The sequence below is a fragment of the Macrobrachium nipponense genome, chromosome 7 (assembly GCF_015104395.2).
Source record: "Macrobrachium nipponense isolate FS-2020 chromosome 7, ASM1510439v2, whole genome shotgun sequence".
Taxonomy (NCBI): domain Eukaryota; kingdom Metazoa; phylum Arthropoda; class Malacostraca; order Decapoda; family Palaemonidae; genus Macrobrachium; species Macrobrachium nipponense.
This window is the reverse complement of record NC_061109.1, coordinates 114,369,165-114,390,814: the sequence shown is the minus strand read 5'-3', so window position 1 is coordinate 114,390,814 and position 21,650 is coordinate 114,369,165. Positions and strand designations below refer to the sequence as shown.

At 36.7% G+C, this 21,650-nt stretch overlaps 1 protein-coding gene across 1 annotated transcript in view; it reads left to right on the top strand.

The window, feature by feature from the left end:
* LOC135217678 (uncharacterized protein DDB_G0283697-like) overlaps positions 1–21,421 on the top strand; it is a 51,608-nt gene extending 30,187 nt beyond the window's left edge. The window contains exon 2 of the mRNA XM_064253648.1: positions 19,546–21,421. Coding sequence (XP_064109718.1) covers positions 19,817–21,421 — 1,605 coding nt within the window. The 5' untranslated portion in view covers positions 19,546–19,816. The remainder of the gene's footprint in view (positions 1–19,545) is intronic.
* Positions 21,422–21,650: the final 229 nt, after the last annotated feature.

Here is a 21,650-nt window from a genome sequence, read left to right as displayed (position 1 = left end):
CACGCGGGAGAGAGGGAGAACATCCTCTGAATTATTCTCTGTTCCCGTTTCTAGTGTCGATGAATAGGGTCCAAAAGGTGCCTTCTCTGTCGAGTGTGAGAAGGTTCTCCAGGGTTGTTTACGTACACGTACATGTAGCATTTATTTGTTTATTTTTTTGTTCTTAATAGTATGATACATTCATACCTTCGTCTAGGTATGTCGAAAACTGTGTATAACTGTTTATGTGTCTATTTGTATCTGTATCTAGCACACATATATGTATATTACACATATGTATATATGTCATATCACATTACATCGAGCTACAAATTTTCTTTAATATCTAATTCGCTCTACCTAGGAATTAATATATTTTCATATATGTGTATATATATGTGTGTATACGTTATATTTGGCTGTATGTATGCATGCATGTATGTATGTATTTTTTCAACATTAGTCGTTTTTTGGTGACTTCCTTACAATACCATGCAAGGAATGCGTCCGTGGGTCTGCGCGGAAGAGCTTTGATAGCCTGAATTAATTTGATTGTAGTTGCCTCTTCGTACTTATCTGACGTAATGGCATTGGTATTTGAAATTTCCATTTGGTGAATCAAGCATAATGCACAAGAGGTCCTATGTCAATAAAAGAGCATGCTGTGTTATTACCGAAAAACGGAATAAAGATGGGGTCTGTAGTCTTCATTATTTTGGGGGAAGCAAACACATTTTTCCGAAGAGTTAAATCTCATATCGGTATCACGCTATGTACCGTGATATACCTACTTCGTTACCCAGTCTGTGAAAGGTATGTACTTCCGTGAGATTAGTTGCTTACAAACTAACTTGTCAAGAAAATTATACTGGAAAGAACTCAAGCATACGTATGCGCACACGGCACACACACATATAGAGATTTATATTATGCACACATAATAATTGTTTGTGTGTGTATATATATATATATATATATATATATATATATATATATATATATATATATATATATATATATTGTATGCACGACTGCCACATTCATAAGATACCAGCTGAATTATGGTTGAACCCCTTGTGCAGTGTAACTAACGTAACAATTGTAGATTCATAAATCCCCACAAAGACTCATCAACAGTGCGTCTGACCTCTGTATGCGCCTCGTAATTCATCCTTACCATAAACTCACGCAGTCCCGCGCTCCCTAATTATAAATCCGTCTTTTCACTATAGTAACATTTTAAGCACAAAAATAATAGGCAGTTCAATGCCTATGGCATACTATAGTGTTACGGTTAAATGATAAGTTACGTGATATCCTGTACGCTTATGCTTCGGGGATGGCGAGTAATGGTGGAAGTTCGTGATATGGAAGGCTCTCTCTCCGCCGTAACTTTGGGCCACGTTGTCATATGAGAGCCATTAGGGATTATGTATTCTAATTTTATGGGTGGACAAAGTTACCTCGACCAACCACGCCATCGGAATATTGCTTAGTTTCCCTTTTTTGATTTTCCTTCTTTAATCGGGTACTATGACTGTTTCCTTTTCGTTTTTATTATTGTCTCACCCGTATTTTATTTTTATCCGGTATTATGACGTTTCCCTTTTTTCTTATTTTCCCTCTTTTATCAGGTTTTATAACTTTCCTTTGAATTTTTCTTTCTTTTTATTATCGTTTATGAAACTTATATTCGATGTCATCATTGCTGCTGGTTTGATCAGATATCAAGATTTGTTCCATTGTTTCTTATTTGCTTATTGTAGATGAGGGCGTTTCCCTTTTTATTTTTGCTTGTTGATCAGATAATGTTGCTTCCATTTTGTTTTCATTCTTTTATCAGATGTAACAATCATTTCCCTTTCGTCTTCACAATTCGTTTACTTTCTTATACAAATTGTTGTCAGTTTTCCCTTTTATATTATCCACTTTCATAGCATATTAGATTGTTCCTCTTATTTTCTTATTCATTTGGTATTGATTTTTCATGTATATACTCCATTTGGGTTTCTTTTAATTTTTATCGTATTACTAAGAATCTTCTTTTTTTTCGTTTATTTTATTTTCTTTTTCGGGTTACGTTATCAGATTTTGGGTTTATGGTTGAACATTCTTACAATGTATTTTCAGTTTTAATATTGAGAGAGAGAGAGAGAGAGAGAGAGAGAGAGAGAGAGAGAGAGAGATAAATTATTTTGGATGCCCATGAAAAGGTGTATATTGAACTCTAAATTTGAATGGATTCTAAAAATCGTGTCGACTGTAAAAGTAGATGGTACCGGATATATAAAAACAAAGGCTGTAAAAATAAGGAAAAAAGTTAAACCGAAATACAGACCTCATTATGGACTCTCTCGTTCGCTAACCCTTACGGCGTTAATTATATTCTCAAAATAGTGTATTTCGACTCTGCAAAGTCACAGTTAAAATAATTGACTTCGTAAGTATAAATTCACGGACACACTCACGCACATATGTGTGTATATATATATATATATATATATATAGTATATATATATATATTATATGTGTGTGTGTATACAGGTATATGTATGTGTATGTATGTATGTATGTATAGCAGTGCATTTGTTGCATTTGATACCTTTCCAATTTCCGTGCTTGTTATCTTCAGTGTCAAAGTTTCTAAAGTACAGACGAAAATTGCTGCTTGGTTCGTCTGTTTATTTACTCATATAGCTATCACTAAGGCAAAAGTGATTCTACCATGGTGCAGCCGTATAAACAAAAATAAAGAAGAATAAACAGTAAATAAACCGTGAGACTCCTGAGAACTCGGCACGGGCTGTTGTAATGTGGTTATAACTGCTTCATCAGTCACCTGACAGTAACCAGTTACCCACAGTTATTCACTTAGTAATTCCAACATTTTATATTAGGTCATCTGGTGTCGGTTTTTGTTATGTACATCTACAAATTTTGGTGTGGGCCTGTTCCTTCTTTTGGTTTGTCAGCCTGGCTTGTCAAGGGACTTTTAAACTTGTAAACCACGTATGTTCTGGACTCCTTGGTTATCCTGTGGGATGTGCAGTTTCTCATCATAAGGACAGCAGCTACACGGCTGGGGCAGATGAAGACCTAAGTTATTCTCTCGTAGTGGACCTTCAGTGTTATTCCATGGATGATGAGTCTCCAAAGGGCATCTGCTTCCTGTCTGTAGGCCATCCCATGGTCGATTTCGTGATTAACGATTGTTTTAGAGCTTTATAAGTCGTATTAACATGTGCGTTGAGTTCTGTACCAAGTGTTCCTTGAGAAAGTGTGTCCTTAATGCATATACATATATATAATATATATATATATATATATATCATATATATATATATATCATTATATTATATATATATATTACATCATGCATAGATATATACATACACATACGTATATATGTTTACATAAATATGATTATATTTATTTATTTATTTCTTGTTTGTGTGACTGTATGAAAGTAAGTTGGTAGAGATAGTGTCGCACATAGTTAAATCAAAATAATTGCCGTATTTGAATATATCCATCATAGCTGTAAGCTGTGTATGGTTCTGCAGATATATTCGTATTTTCTTGGTTGTTTTAAGTTTGTAATTTCATTTGCCATGTAAAATAATTACTTTTATATATAAAGTTAACAGACTTCAGCAAATGTAAGTTTTATTTCCAGGCAATTCTCCTTAAATTAAGTCAATTCAGGTAACTATGCCTCTTTAGTTGAGCATCTTGGCTGTTCGAACCTAACAAGACGGTGTCACACTGTTACCTTTCCCGGCCTATTTTAGTGCCATACCGCCAGACGGTGTAACAAGCAGCCATTGTTATTTTTTCTATTTGACGCAAAACTGAATTCCTGCATGTTCGTGATAGTGATGCTACGCGAAAACGGCTTCAGTTACGCGTCCGATATTGACTTGTCCTTTTGAATGTGAAATTCTGTCGTACGTACATAGCCACTTCCTTTAAAAGAACAGAAATAGTCCATCAAAAATTCCATGAGAAATAGTATCTGGATCTGGCTTCTGATCCAGATTTATGGATCTGTGAATCGCTACCAGATCCAGGAGAATTTCTCTGGACTGACGGATGACCTTGTCGCCGAGTTTCCAGGGAATCATTGGTCCTGATATGAGTTTTGACATGCATGTCATCCCACAAATATGAACATGATTTCTGACGGTTATTGGAAATTTGGTAGGCTAAATATCTATCGAAAGTTATGGAGTTATTCTTGCATTTTCATACAGATAAGTTATTATAAATATTAATATTTAGAAGAGTATTGCTGTGAAATGAAATCGACGTATTCCTCCCGACTCCTATAATGCAGGGCGTATCCCATCTGAACAATCTACCAACAGCGTTGAAATAATTTGTAATTAGAACTACTCTTATAACTGTTATATACCAAAGTATTAACATTTAACCATCAGCATTATCATTACCTGGGTAATGAGTGAACGCTGCTACATGTGAGCCGTTAAGTGCATCACTCTCATTGAAAGGATGATGACGATGTCCAATAATAGCCGTGTGGTAATTTCAAAAGATACACGACTATAGTAATTACTTTTGCCAATTGTTTCTAGACGCGCAAACATACATACATACATGTATGGTATATATGTATGTATATGTATGTATCTATGAATATGTATGTATGATATATACATACATTACATGTATGTATATATACAAGCATGTATGTATATATATACATTATATACATGCATATATATATATATATATATATATATATATATATATATATATATACACATATACTGTTATAGAAGATTATTATTATTATTATTTTTTTTTTGTTATTTATTTGTATGCTCTATCACAGTCCTCCAATTCGACTGGGTGGTATTTATAGTGTGGGGTTCCGGGTTGCATCCTGCCTCCTTAGGAGTCCATCACTTTTCTTACTATGTGTGCCGTTTCTAGGATCACACTCTTCTGCATGAGTCCTGGAGCTACTTCAGCCTCTAGTTTTTCTAGATTCCTTTTCAGGGATCTTGGGGGATTGTGCCTAGTGCTCCTATGATTATGGGTACGATTTCCACTGGCTATATCCCATATCCTTCTTATTTCTAATCATTTTCAGATCTTGATAGACTTATCCTTTTTTTACCTTTTTTCCCTCTCTTTCTCTTCAACTCTGGTGTCCCATGGTATTGCGACATCAATGAGTGATACGTTCTTCTTGATTTTGTCAATCAGCGTCACGTCTGGTCTATTTGCACGTATCACCGCCCTAATCTGTTCTGATACCATAGTCCCAGAGGATCATTGCCTGATCGTTTTCTATCACTCCTTCAGGTTGTGTTCGTACCACTTATTACTGCAAGGTAGCTGATGTTTCTTGCACAGGCTCCAGTGGAGGGCTTTTGCCACTGACTCATGCCTCTTTTTGTACTGGTTCTGTGCAAGTGCCGGACATTCGCTTGCTATGTGGTTTATGGTTTCATTTTTCGTATTGCACTTACTTTACATCACTGGGAGAGATGTTATTTCCGTCTATCGTTCTTTGAACATACCTGGTTCTTAGGGCCTGATCTTGTGCCGCTGTATATTATTATTATTATTATTATTAGTTATTATCATTATTATTATTATTATTATTATTATTATTATTATTATTATTATTATTATTTTATTTCACAATTAATTAAAATTGGTCTATTCCTGATTGACACTTCGATCTCCCTGACGCTCGAGCCGAATCAAGATTAATCAGAACACAGATAAACCAATTTCCGAAGGACTAGAGTCCATTCGCTTCTTTGAAAAAGAGAAGGCAGATGTTGCTCTTCCAATGAATACCTGATGAAGGACAAGAGGTCAGAAGGAGAAGGGATATTGGTTCCTCGCTCGGGTTGGGGAATCTGTGCAAAACAAAAAAAATGAACATCCGGTAAAAGTGTGTCGTGTCTCAGTATAATATAATATATATAATATATATCTATATATCTATATATATATATATATATATATATATATATATTATATATAAATTAATATGTATAAGTTTTTATTTACATACGTACATGCACAATTTATAATTATATATTATATATATATATATATATATATATATTTATAATTTATTTATGTATATATTTAACACATACATGCACATTTATTTAATACATATATGTGTGTGTACTATGTGTGTATGTATGGAACTATTCAACACATGAGCACTCGTTTCACAGAAATAAATTTATGGCTCACATCGGGATCGAACCCCAGTCTCTCAAATACATTGGCCAGGGCGCTACCAATGGACCGCCAGAGTATATATATATATATATATATATATATACTATATATATGTGTGTGTGTGTATAGATATATATATATATATATATATATATATATATTATATATATACATATAACTTATGACAACTTTATATCATAAAATTTTGTCCCCGGGACGGGGTAGCTCCATAGGGCGATTAGGATGCTAGCTCAATGTCCTTCTCAGGAGAATGTCCTTCTCCTCCTGGTTGAGACCCACTTGAGTGGGTTAACTACCACTTACAGAATGCAGTGCGCGGCTCAACGGAAAGTACTTGTGTAATGTAAACAGCTCGTGTATAAAGGTTTTGGCCTTCTTAAGTAAGAGATCGACCCTTTTCTGTTAAGGCTACCCTTCTCACCGCTTGGTCATATATATATATATATATATATATATATATATATATTATATATATATAATATATATATATATATTACTACACACACACCTGCGCACACACATATATGTGTGTGTGTGTATATCAAACAAGGATCCACTTGTAATATGCATATTTCCTGTACCTAGGCGCAGTATGATAAAGCTTTATTATTACCATGAACAGTTGGCAAGACTGGCCATGTAACAAATTTACCATTAAAAGAATGAAAAAGAAAATGTGGAAGGAAATGAACATCGGTTATCCATAAAAATTCCTTTATGTCTTAAAGGGTTATAAAAAATGAAAGAATACGTTAATGGTACAAGGATCTCCTCTCTCTCCCCCTGGGACATTCTTCCTTCTTTTATTGGCTTTGTTATAAAATATCTGAGTGCTTGATAACGTAATGGAGCCTGGAATATGTCAGTGGATGTATATACTGCCTTATTGTACTCATAATTCTAGTTTGTGGATTTGAGATTCTGTTCATACACACGCGCATGATATATATATATATATATATATATAGATATATATATATATATATACATATTTATATACCATATTTATTATAAGTATATTAATGTTGCAAAATAAGGGGGAGTTGTATCTCGAAATTTCTTGTTGCCAGTAAATTGCATATATGTATATGTTGACTCTTTAATTGAATTTCTGTGTAATTGTTGAAATATCCATCTCTTCGGTTGCCCATATTTTTGCTTTTAACATTATTGCTACTGGATGTTCAGTGAAGCTGACAAGTCTGCAGAATTCCGTATTTTATTAAGCATTTTAGTAGTCGGCGAACGTTTTGTCCTATTCTGTGTCAGCCGAACTGACTAATATTGTAATATTGTTAATTGTTAAAGTTGGAGGTCATTCTGTACTTTGCCACTAGAAATAGTAACTTTACAGTTATTTGTGAATATAGTAACGCTTTGATATGATGTTTTGTGTATGTACACTGGATTAAAAGAGGGTTGTTATAACTAGAAATGTGTTGTATATGGGTTATTTTTTATTTTCTTTTATTAGGGTAATAGAACTTGAGTTGTTTTATTTCATATGCTAAAACTTTGATGATTCATTACCATATTACATTTGCAATCTTTACTTTGGCGCCTATTTATAATATTATTTTAGAACTACCTTATGATAGGTTTAACAAATCTGAGAATGTTTTAGGAAAGTAAATGAGATGGTGCTGCATCAGCTCTTCATTTCTCGGTACGGAACATTTTCTTCAAAATGCTTGCTCGATGATTTGCCATTAGTGTTCAGGTGTTGTTAGAGGGAAATTTCTGTTAATACAACGGAATAATCTTACTAGAATTTTCTACGGCGAATATGCCCTTAAAATTGACCTCATTCTATCTGCCAGCGCATAAGACATTCAGAGCGCAGACCTCTTCAGTGTACAGAAAGATACCATTCCAGAGTTCTCCGATATAGAACAGCTGCATAAGACTTGATTTCCAACAATGAGGTTTCTTGTCTCTTTTGATTATTAAAGTTACATTTTATATGCAGGACTAGTCATTACAGAATGTCTTAGGTTAAAGTCCACGTAACGAGGGGTGGTACCACTTGGGTAAAACAGATCTTAAACATGTCATAAGCACAAACGGCAACTTATCTTGCAGATCGCCGACTGAAAACAGGTCAACGACTGAAAGGGAAGAACGAACCTTGGGGAAATGCTAGGTCATCTTATGGAGGGCTGGTTAGGACTACCAACAGGTTGTTGACTTGTCAACCCGTCTGCAAAAAGTTAAGGACCACTGAAGGTTCCTTGCAGTGACCTTTCAGCTCCCAGCAACATCGGCTTTCTTCCTGTGTGACAACTCCATTCGTTCCCTTCAGTATTTTCCCGTCTTTGCTGTCCAGCTACAATACTTCAGCTTTACCTGGCTCCAACCTTCAGATCTTACATAAGAATAAATCCTTTTGGCGAGCCTTGAGATAGTCGAAGTATACGGTGCAGTTTATTTAATTAAACTGCCTAATAATTTTATATATAAATTAGACCAAAGACTTTGGTCAGTTCTCTTCTCACTAAAAAAAACAAGGCAGTGGTGAGCTTTAGGAAAAAAAGTCACAAAGCGATGACTAGTACTTGGTTAATAAAATTGTTTAGTAGATGTACATGTTTTATTTCATGCTATGGTTGAGGAAAGGAATAATAGGCTCTCGCTTCGAGTCATCTATGAAAAAACTCCACATAAAAGTAGGCACTAACCGTATTTTCCTTTTGTGTTACACGAATGAAACAGACCAGACAAAAGCAATCTAAAGAAAAAGGATGCCAAAGTAATCTTTAAAAAACATTGAAGTCATGTGTTTGTATAAAAAAATTTTTTAGTAGTTTCATATTTCAAGAAAATCTGTAATCACATATATCAACGTCTTTTATTATGAACACCAGTTTAATTAACCTCAGTAACTGATATGGATTTGAGTTCCGAGAAGGAATTGTTTTGAGAGAAGATTAATGTTGAGTTGTCTCTTAGAGTAGATGATATTGATGGCCTGCTGACGTCCCATTTACATATTTATAGGCTCAATTTGTAAGCGCGCGAAGGGAAGAATATAAAAGACCCTTAATATCACTTGAGCTGTCGGATGCCCTGATGTAATACATACATACATACAACGTGCATACACATTTTACGTTTATATGTGTGTATGTATGTATATATAATTTATATATATATATACGTATATATATATATATATATATATATTTATTGTATATTGATTATATATATTGGTGATAAAAAAATTTCATCTATGTATATATATTTATGTATATTGTAGATTAAAGATATATATGGGATAAAAAATTTCATGTATATATAAATATTTATGCATATTGTAGATTAAAGATATATGTGATAAAAAAAATTTCATGTATTTATGTATATATTATACATTTATATATATAGTAGATTAAAGGTATATATGTGATAAATTTCATGGATATATATATTTATATATTATATATGTGTGTGTGTGTCTATGCGTGTGCGTTTGTGGTTGCATGTAGGTAGATAGATAGATAGATAGATAGATATTGTTAGCGTGACGCGACGCAGAGGGCTTCTGGGTTATTTCCGCCACTCGCTTCTCACCTCTACATTATCTTCCAAAAATCTCCACCCCTCGTAGGAGCCCAGCCAACACTTATCATGTGCTGTTCTTTCAGGGTTTTGTGTGAAGAACACATCCATAACACTTCCATCTCCCTTTATCATTATCTCATCTACATACGGACCTTCCGTAATTTTCCTTAGGGTACCATTTCTAACTGTCTTGCCATTTGACTCCTAACATGCAATTTCTTTTGTATAAAGACCAAAACCGAAAATTTGTCGGTGAGAAATTGATGTACCAGACATTGGACATATCTTCGAATATAATAATTAATACTATTATATATATATATATATTATATATATAGTATATATATATATATATATATATATATATATATATATATATATATATATATATGAAATAATCAAAACAAAATCACAGCTACATTCTGTCATTCTTGACAAGGGAATCAAGGATGAACACGTTGGTCAGAGACCTCTGGTAGCAGGGACATTAACAATCATATTAATATGTTATTGTTGATAACTTACCTATTAACTAATCAATTTATCAGTAAATTCATCATGCCATTCATTGTATTATCCTACAAACTCATACCTCATAATTCGACCAAAGTTTTTAGTTTGTTATATAACTTTTTGCAAGTCTGGTCTGCATTAGTTCTAATAGCTCGTCTGCTTCACTTCCTGCGTATTTTTAAAGTTATTTATTAAAGTTCCACCTGTAAACTTGTGTTCAAGCGAACATTCTCTCTCTCTCTCTCTCTCTCTCTCTCTCTCTCTCTCTCTCTCTCTCTCTCTCTCTCTCTCTCTCTCAATTCGGTATTACCTCTTGAACGTTCTCCTCTTCTTCCCAGTGTCCATCTCACGAAGTTTGCATTTTCTTCTCTCTCTCTCTCTCTCTCTCTCTCTCTCTCTCTCTCTCTCTCTCTCTGAGAAAAGACGATGTGCATTACACATTCCATCACCCTGTTCTTCCTGTGTCCCTCACTTCGTGGTCTCCGGGTTTCCTCAACCCTTCACATTTCGGAACCCATTTTTCTGGGGCTTAAGCCTTCACGTGAAATATTTAGCTGTGGCACCAGGTGGGTGACATTCCCGCATAGATTTTGAGGTATTAGCTGTGTTCGTGCGTACATGCGTTCTTTTGTAGTTCTGTGCTATACTTGTATTGTTAGATCCCGGTCATATTTGTGAATTATTGCTTTTGTGCGAATTTTCCAAGGGAACAAAGTGGGCTTTGCATCTTTACAAAAGAAACTCTTTACAAAAGAAACTCAAAGATTTTTCTTTCAGGCTGTCATAATGGCTTCCCTTTGCTCACAACTTACTCTGGTATGCTGTTTAAAACAGAAAAAAAAAAAAAAAAACAGCGCGCGCGCGCGCACAAAATGACGTCCACTGGTTTGAATAACTCCTCCCAGAATTCGGCTGGACCGTCAAACTTTCAACGGCTTGCTATTTTCACTTGTGCAAGTTTAGCCTCACATGAACTCTTTCAACAGTTTTCAACGCCCTGCCAAGTATCCGGTATTGTGAATGACACATGCGCCGAGTTTCAAGAAAAACTTCGTTACTTTTACGTGGCAGCCGGAAGGCTCCGGAAATATAAAACATGCTTATCCCTAAAACTCCGAGAAAGGAAGTAAAGTAATTACTTCCTTCAAGAAAAGTCCGCGGAAAATCTACATTCCTCGTTCTTTTCAGTTTTACTTATTTGTCAAATGCGATACTTAAAGGTTGAAAAATAATCAAGATGTTTTCTTCGCTTTCGCTATTCCATGCAAGATCCAGCAATGTGGTTATGAGTAGTGTTAATGGAGGGTGGATTTTTCCTGAACCACGGATCAATATGGTTTTCTTTCACATGCAACTTAATTTATTGCCTGTTGCATCTAAAGCTCTTGCGACCTCAGTGGGTATGCATTCTATACCTGTGTTTGTGAGTTCAAGTCTTTTTATGTATACACTCTCTCTCTCTCTCTCTCTCTCTCTCTGTAACTTATATGTGAGATATAGTATAATGTAATATGTTATGTTAAAATCCCCTGTATAAGTAACCGAAATACCCCCCGACATATAAAGAGCCAAGGTTCTTCATAAAGAAAATGCCAGGATGAATAGATAAGGTCACCTGATCAACAGGTGAATATGTTATGCTTTACTCTTCTTGCGTGGCTTATTGTTAATGATCGACGTTGTATCCGGCATTTTGAAGGGGCACATTCTGATGTTCTGCGGAAGATGAACTTTACCTCGACAAATATATATATATATATATATATATATGATATAAATATATATATATATATAGATATATATATTATATATATATATATGTGTGTGTGTGTGTGTGTGTGTGTGTGTGTGTGTGTGTGTGTGTGTTTGAGAAGTTCGTGAGTAACCTCAACATAAACGGTAAGAAATGTAACGCTTGCTCCCTCTCTCGAACGCCCAGCATAGACATCTCTCTCTCTCTCTCTCTCTCTCTCTCTCTCTCTCTCTCTCTGTTCACATCGAGCTTAATGCATCTATCTTGAAGCCAGTGTTGTTTACAGCAGTTTTTAACGGCGCCACTCGAGGGACTCTTCCTTCTATGGGAGCTCTTCGGAGGAACGTTGCTTTAGTCAATCATAAATATTTCATTGCGGTATCGGGATTTGGTTCGTCTCTTTACTCAGGACAAGTCTCTTGATCCTTAGGAAGTGTTTATTTAGGTAAGCCATTTCTAATACTTGTTTACCTTTTTCTTTTCTAACTGAGGCGGATGATTATTGCTCACGTTGTTATGGTACTATAGTAGATTCACATCAACCGTGCATTTGATGTCCAGGCCAGTCCCTTACGACGCTCTTGATTGGCTGTTGATAAGCCAATCACAGGGCTGGAAACTCCCAGTCTCTCGAGAGGGTTCGCATGGGTAGGATGTGTGTTCCACCTCTCCTGAGGTATACGTTTGAAAGACTTATCCCTCAGGAGAGGAGGAAAACACATCCTGCCTATGTGAACTCTCGAGAGAGACTGAAGGTTTCCAGACCTGTGATTGGCTTATCAACAGCCAGTCAGGAGCGTCGTAAGGGACGGGCCAGGACATCAAATGCACGGTTGATGTGAATCTACTATAGTAATGTCGTAGCAGGAGGTTCCGGTCTCGTGAAGTGTACCTGTGAAGAAGCATGCGGTCTAATCGCAGTTTGCTAGTGAGGGAGGGAACATAATCTGAAAAGTCCTGGAGATTCAGAGCAGGTCAAATAGAGGCTAGTTCATGTCACTCATGTCCACAAGATGGTTGTGTATGGCCTCGTAGTTTCGCGGGGTATAGAGTCGTGTCCTTAGGAAAGTCATCGTGCACCGAATACAGCCTGTATGAGGTGGCTTTCATGTCTCCTCTTCACTGGAAGATTTTAAAAGACAATGTTGTGATCCGTGAATCCGCGAATTCTATAGGGAAAGAGGATCCAGTCTTGCGAAGCTTTATGGAGAATCATCCTGATCTGTAAAACTTCTCTCGTTAATTGAATTTTTTTCGGGTTCTTTGTATTAATATTTAATTTCTGACTGCTCGTTATATATTGTAGTCCAGTTCCAAAGTAGAACATAACCTTGAAGATAGCCTTGAGTTCATGACTGAAACAGTCTTCAAAGTTTTACCTTTGAAGACGAGGAAAGATCTAGGAAATGGGAGAAATGTTGTCTTAAAGAAATTGGCTTCTTGTGGTTTGGCATTCCCTGAAAACTGCCTGAGAACAACTCTCTCTCTCTCTCTCTCTCTCTCTCTCTCTCTCTCTCTCATCTCTATATATATATATATATATATATATATATATATATATATACGTGTGTATATATATAATATATATATATATATATGCATTCATACATGTATATTTATAATGAATAAAAACATATGCCTTTCAAGGGAAAAGCAGCCTACTTTAACAAATAATGCTCGATCTTTAACTGACGAAAGGAAGAGGTTAGGCCATTATTAATATAATTATTAATAGGGCCTCCAACCAGACGATATCTGAAATCCTGAAAATACTATGAGCAATGATACAATTTAATATTTCGAACGCCCTTGCAACATTGACCGTGGAGGGGTTTTATATTGATAGCCAAAAATGTATCGATTCTCTCTCTCTCTCTCTCTCTCTCTCTCTCTCTCTCCTCTCTCTCTCAAATAAAGATTGGGTAGCCCGAATCGGTTCATCCTCTGAACATTTAATTATGCAAGAGTAGATACAAGATATCTCTTGACATTTGACGTCAGAAAGTTATTTTAAAAACGACACCCGGATACAAAGCTAATATTTGGGAACGTTTCCTGAGATATTGCCAGAAAATGGTGTCGGTAACGCAGTCAATTTGACACTCCATGGGGGCGTCAGTCTTTTATAGGTGTAGAATCACATACTGAGGATATGAATCTAACATTTTCGACAGTGGTGATAATCCTCCTAAAATGTGTATTACCTATCAACGTTTCAGGAAATATTTGAAGCAAATTCACTGTAAATGTCAGTGGCGTGTTGTATGGATTTCGTGCCTTGCTATACTTTAATCTGGAAATTCTTATTTTCCTGAAAAAAAAATGTACCTTTAAAGAGGTCAGGTCACTGTAACCTTTCAGTGCGCTTCATCTAAAGAGCGGGAGTCATGGAAAGGTTAAAGAACTCGAAGCGTTGAAGAACCATTGACTCAAGGGGAAGAATGAATATTAAAAATGAACATCAGGAATAAATATCAAAGTGGAGACTCCGAGTCTTGAAGAGGGTCTAGCTTCTTGACGGAGGAATGCAAACTACCACTTTCGACAAGCGCGTGCCTCAAGTGGGCCCTGATGAGGTCAAAGGTTAAACGCATCTCGGGGTTCCATGATCGCTTTTCCTCTTGTTTTCTTGAGTGATACTATTGCTCCAGGAGTCGTATTTCTCTCGTATATTTTAAATGTATTGTTTTCTGTTTTGTTTACATTTATTTGTTTATACCCAAGATCGAAGTTTTGACAAACGCGCTCTCTCTCTCTCTCTCTCTCTCTCTCTCTCTCTCTCTCTCTCTCCTCTCTCCTCCTCCTCCTCCTCCTCCTCCTCCTCCTCCTCCTCCTCCTCCTCCTCCTCCTCCTCAAACAAATTCATGTAGAATCAGAATCATTTAAGAGCAACCATTAAAAAGACGATATTTTTCTTCGTCGGTTGCACGTTTTATGTCGGGAAAATTTTCCTACGATTTCACTTTTTTCCTTTCATATTTTTGCTACTTCAGTCGTCGCTGCCTCGGCGCATTGATCATGAATATTCAATCGAACATGTCCTCCCACGTTATGTAATGATGTCGTTGCGCAGCTATTAGTATTTTTTACGACGTGTTAAATTATAATCGTGAGGGCTTGTAGGATTTTGTGTACAAAATTCGAAATAAAAAGTGGAAGCTAATATAGATATGTTGGCTTATAAACTTTGCGTACATAATTAATGTAATTTTTCTTCCGTACAGTGGGTGGCTTTTTTGTGTCTCGTAACTTTATTTGCATATTTTAAATGTGAAATCGTACAGGAAAATGGTCTTCAAAAATTGTGAAGACCTAAAAAAAAAATTCATTCAACATTAAAAGTGACATTATAAAATTGTCAAATTACGAGAGACAGGTTTTTATTTATTTATTTTTTTTCTTTTTTTGGTTTGGGGGCTGGGGGCGGTGGCCCTTTCTGAATGTTCTGTGGATTAAACTTTATATTCAGGTGTACAGCGCCTTTCCCTTCCTTTTTATCTAACAACTTAAGCTGCTGTAATTTTCTTTCATGAGGCACGGACGGACAATGTGATATATTCTGTACATAATTTCTCTAAAAATGCAATTGAATAATGGATTGAAAAAAAACTTATGCACAAGTCTTGGAGATTTTTATTTTGTTATTCTTTTATTTATTTGTACTTGCAGCCACACAAAACTTTTATTGTTTTGTATAGTTACATCTTCACACCAGTTATCAGGATTCTTTGTTACTTAATCGAGGAATATGATTATCACGATTCCAATTTACAAAGCTTAGATTCGACGTCGGTCTTCGCTGTGCAGAGTTAACCTTCTCGACTCAAAACCGTGAACCCGCGTTCAGTTCCTCGACCAAACAAACTAATATACGGTAGCTATGGCCGCGTCGCCTTAAAAAATCCGGTCTGCCTCTATCGACATGAAGAGTGAATTGGGTATATATGTTTCGAGGACTTTCATGGGAGTGTCTTCAGTTGTTGGTGCTACATCAGAATGTAAACAAAATCATAAAACAAAAACAGCGGGAGGGGCTCGACTTGATGATCTTCGCCTTTGCAGGGGCGAACCTGTTTATCAAATACTTTAAAGTTAGTCTCGATATTCCAAAACACATCAACCTCACTTTTGTTTTTGTCAGTGTCTTGTTTTTTATATGTGCTCTTTTGCAGATCTTGTTTTCAATCCTCGAAAGCGACTTTGCTTACAGCTGGATGACTTTCATATACACTGGAAATAATGACGGCGAGGCAGTTTCAGAGATCAGTTCTTTCCTTTGTTTTGTCTTATGACGGTCAGTTTTTTCTTATGAAAAGGTTCTTATATACAGTAGTTTTGAGTCATTGTATACAAGTACGCACCAGATTAAAAAAAAATCTCATGTGTAATCTGTTGCCTGTTGAAGTATGGAAAACAGATGTAAGTTTGGTTAAAGAACCGAAAAAATTTTGGGTAGCACCACTTAAAACCAAACGGCGAAGCCTGAAGAATTAAAGAATGCATTAGAATGGGGGAAATATATCCTCGCTGAAACATTCTTGCATTCGGAAAATCTAAAAGGAAATCGCTGAAAGCGAAAGCGCTCTGGCCCCCCGAGGCAAGACTGGCATCCACTTATCTCTGCTTGCAAGCAAATACCTATGATGAATTACCGTCCATAACTCGACTTCACCTCCGCCCTTCCCGCCTTTAGTGTGCTTCCGTCTCGCAGCCATCTCCCCAATGCATCAAGCGAACAAGCAATCTCCCACCCATTTTTCAAAAGCAAGAAAACAAAAGATTGAAAGTGATGAAAGGGAACGACCACCTTAAGGAATTACATTAAAGGGGTATTGCACTGCACGGCAATTTGCGATTGGTATTTTATTCGCGCTGCGTCTGATTATATCAAAGGTGCATCGGCTGGAAGGGAGAAGAGTTTGGGGGTTGGGGGAGAGGGGGTGGCGGTTATGAAGACTTTAGGCCAAAGGGTTAGTGCTGGCACCCATCTGACCTTCTGTCATAGGGCAAGGGTCATTAAGGGGAATAGTCCGTTGGATTGCGTCAATACTCTTAGACGCCTCTCCACCACCTACTTCTCTGACCTTTGAAACGTTTGATGGTGGTGGGGTTAACCTTGCTTTTGTTCCCCTCGCTCTCTTGCTCTCTTCTTACGGCCTTTGTGCGGGATTCCCCCTTTTTCTTCTCTGAAAGAGGAATACCCTTCAGGTTTTCTTTCCTCTTTTTTTTTTTTTTCTTTTAAATGTATGAGGTACCTTGTATGGAAAAAGCTGCTTTGAATGGAAAACTGGTGTTAGGTTCTAGTGAGTGTCTGTGGGTTAAAGAAAGACAACTACTGGAGTCATTGTGCACGGTAGAGTTATTTTCTGCTCTTTTATCGCAATTTGTAATTCCCTCCAGGTTTGTGCCGAACAGATCGTTTTATTTATCTTGTCAACGGTGAATGTTTCTAGAATTACAGACTTAGGTTACAACGGTCTTCAATATTCTTAAGATTTTGACGTCTTTCAAAGAAAACTTTGTTTACCCAATTTCTTTCCACCAGCGATTTTTGGAAGATGTTTTGTATTCACTCGTGTTTATTACACCTGACAACGAAGTTAGGGGAAGTAATGTTTTCCTCTCGTTTTGTTTTTGACTGTTCGCTAATTTGTTTGACTTGGAGGTCTGCATGTTTGTTGAAGATATCCAACTAGTTGGTGATGGATTTTTTTTTTTTTTTTTAGTTAGATCTGGATACTTATTTATGAAGTTTTTTGTTTTGCTCCTCAGGCCGTAACATAACTAGTAAAAAATTGAGTAACATATTTCAGTGACATTTTTGCCCAAAGTTTGGTTTTTAGCCATATAAATGTTAGCGGTTTTGAGATGTGAATTCACGATGTGTATATATATATATATATATATATATATATATATATATATATAATATACACGTATATATATATATATATATATATATATATATATATATATATATATATATATTTTTTTTTTTTTTTTTTTTTTATGTGGATTCAGGAAATTTTTCTGCGTGTATGTCTTTTGTCTGTTTGCCAGCCTGTCCACAAGATATATATAGTTATTTATGGAATTCAGTAATATGTTTATTAGATTTTGAGATAAATTCAAATCTTGAGGAGGATTCAGGAAATTTTTCTTTTGGTGTTTGTTTGCCTGTGTGTTTGACTTCAAGATGTCTAGAAAATGTGCTTACTGGCTTAGTGGAGCGTTATGGTATGTTGGCCTGGGACAAAATGGAACTTTATGGTATGTTTGCCCGAAACAAAATGGAACATTATGGTATATTGGCCCGGGACAGAATGGAACTTTATGGTATGTTGGCTAGGGAAGAGGAAATGTTGATTAAAATTTGATATTTGTTGGCCTGGACAAAATGTGAATTTATTGGTATGTTGCCCGAAAACAAAATAGAACATTATGGAATATTTGGCCCGGACAGAAATTGCGAACTTTTTATGTATGTGGCTAGGAAGAGGAAATATGATTTAAAATTTGATATTCGTTAAGGTATCTTTTGCAAATAGATCCTTCCAGACAGGTTTTTCATTGTGACTATCTGATTATATTTTTCTCACCTGATCAGTCAAACAGCTGTCAGCAGGAGATGTTGATTTGCGTAGGAAATCGGTAATCTTTATATAGTTTATAGCTCTTACAATTAAAGTTGTAATCTGTAGATAATCCTTGAATAGAATTGTAGTTCGCCTGAACATATGTCCTGATTTCAGGACATATATTATTTAGTAAGCTGTTTCCTCTGACAAAACTCAACCATTTGATAGTAGTGAGTGTTCTGTCATTGGCTGGTCGATAGCCAGCTGGACCTGCAGGTATTCATTCAAAGATGCTCATGAATTTTGGGAGAGATTTTTCACAGAGTTTGCTTTCTTTTCCTTTCTTTTCTAATTATTCCGGGTAACTGGATTTAATAAGGTTATTGTTGTGTTGTTAAATGGTAAATAATTTCTATGCTACTACTTTCTCTTAATGTTATATCCTGCCACATTCATAGTTAATAAAAGATGCTATTTTTTTTACTTAGAATTGGTGGTACCCCTTTTTGTTTGTGTATGAAATTTTTTTTTTTTTCGTATACAGTTTTATGAAATATGTCTTAGTATTTCCGAGTACTGTGGACTTGTTATAACTGAAAAAGTAAAATTGTCAAAATGTCAAGCATAAAGTATATTTTTTTTCTTTCATGATACGGTGACAAAATTCACTTCTGTGTCCTATCTCGCAGAAATGTTTTCTGGTAAACCTTTCTGTAGTCTACAATTCGTCCACTGCTTTTAAAGAATAATGATTACGATAATTGATTATTGTATTTCAGTTGTATAAATTTGTTTACATTAAAAATGTTTGTGTCATTTTGTGTCTTATGTCTAAAAATCATTGTTTCCAGATTTACTTTTACTTGCTATTACAGTTCAGTGCTATTAAACATTATTTTATTCCAGGGCAGTAATTAGATAGCGTAATCGGTTCAGTGAACTCAAAATCCAAAATTACGGTGAGACAAGAGATGAGCTGGACAGAGGCATTAGTAAATCAGTGATTCAAAATTACCTCAACTCCAAAATGCCAGGCCTGTCTTTCCGAAAAATTGGTGGAAGAGAGGACAGTGCACACTATTTGGAAGCGACTCACGATGGATATTGGTGTAGGAGGAACAGAGGATAGTTGTGAACTGAAAATTGCAAAAAGGTTCTGTATGAAAGTAAGAGAAATATGGGCTTGATCATAGAAAAACAAAGGAGCGAGGAAGGGGAGGACCAGGATGACGCGGATAAGGAAGAGCAGGATGATGACGATAGGGACGCGAAGAAAGATGGCAGAAAGAAACGACGGAAAAAAGAGAAATCTCGAGAGACAGCAAAGTCGGACGAAGGAGGCACTCCCGTCGAGGTTCAGGCGGAGTATGAAGACCCGAAGGGGAGAAAAAGCCAGCGAGGAAAATCAAAACTTCTGAAAGACTATTGGAAAACATGCCCTCGGGAAGGGGGCTCCTCACTCCCAAAGGGAGAGCGTCACCCCACTGAAGAAAGGGGTGAAGACGCAAGGACGCAAAGAGGGACAGACGCAGCCAGTGACTTAGATGGGAAACGAAACTCGAAAAAAATTGTCGAGAAGGAGGCGAAAAATTCTGAAAAATCGAAGAACTGTAATAAATGTGGTATATCCTGTTGCCTGAAAGTAAACGAAGACTCGGATGATATCAGAGACGAGAAAGGAGCTGATAAAGGCGAAGAGAAAGAAATGGTGGTAGAAACACTTTCACCAGATGAAAGTCATTCCAGTGATAATGAGGCCCATCTGGGAGACGGAAGTACCATGGAAACCGAGACTAAATCAAATGAGGACCAAAATCACCGCCGCCACCCGGCCATAAAAGGATCCAGGAGGATACCCGAATTTCCAGGCGGCAGCCCGTTTAGCATCCGGAGATACCATGAGAAAAAGAGCCGTTATCTGTCATCCAGACCTACCTCCCTGGAAACAATAATAGAAGATGTGACTCCTTCACCTTTCTTCTTTCAGGATTCTATTATCCAATATTCTGACGGGAGAGAAGACCACCGCGGTATCAGAGAGCGCGCGAATCTTTTCCAGGTCAGACCAGAAGAAGAAAGCGATGACAGGAAGGGAGAAGTCGGTTATTTTGAGAAGAATGACTTCGGCAGGTGGGAGGACAGTTCAGAAGAGGATATTCAGGAGGAAGACATGAATACTCTTCCACTCAGAAGCTCGAGAATATTTCGAGGCGTCATAGAGAATTTGAATTACATCTTTGACAATGATGGTGGAGGCGATGACACATTCTCTGCTGATGCGACGAATTTCTTGTTCCAGGAATTATACGAAGAATGCACTTTAGGTAAAAGAGGTAGCTTCAGTTCTTCAAGTAGTTCCAAATGCGATTATGGGACGGAGGAACGCTTAAGAGACATTTCTGAGAAAGAAGAGGAGGAGGAGGAGGAGGAGGATGCATGTAGTGCTGACAATGGAGGAGCGTCAAAACGTTCACATTCAGGCCCTGCTGCTGCACATCTTCAGTCACTTACGGAAGCATTCATCCAAAATCATCCTTTTCAGAACCAACTGCAAGGGAAAAAGGACATCGAATATCCAGTTAGTTTGCCTGAAATAAATCAGCGTCACCGAAATTCCTTTTCTTCCTCCGAAGAATCGAAGGGAAATCTCTCTCTCTCCGAACCTGGTTGTGAACGGCCTCAGGTGGCGATGGCAGAGGAATGGGGGAGCGGGGGCGGCGGGGGAGGTGGAAGAAAGCCTGAGGAGATTCTATTTCCTAAAGGACATGTCTGGCGGAAGTGATATTGAGGGATCTTGCTCTGAGATGACTTCTCGCATTGAGAGCATTGGTAGCAGCACTTGCAACATTGACGAAGGGGGTCTTGCATTTGGTCCCTTTGACCCACAGGAATTTAGTGACACATCTTCACGTGCGTGCGATGAATCAATGGGTAGATATCGTGATATTTCACACCGGATTCATGGTCGAACGACAGAGGATTCGTTTAATGAGTCGGAACAGTCAAGTGGA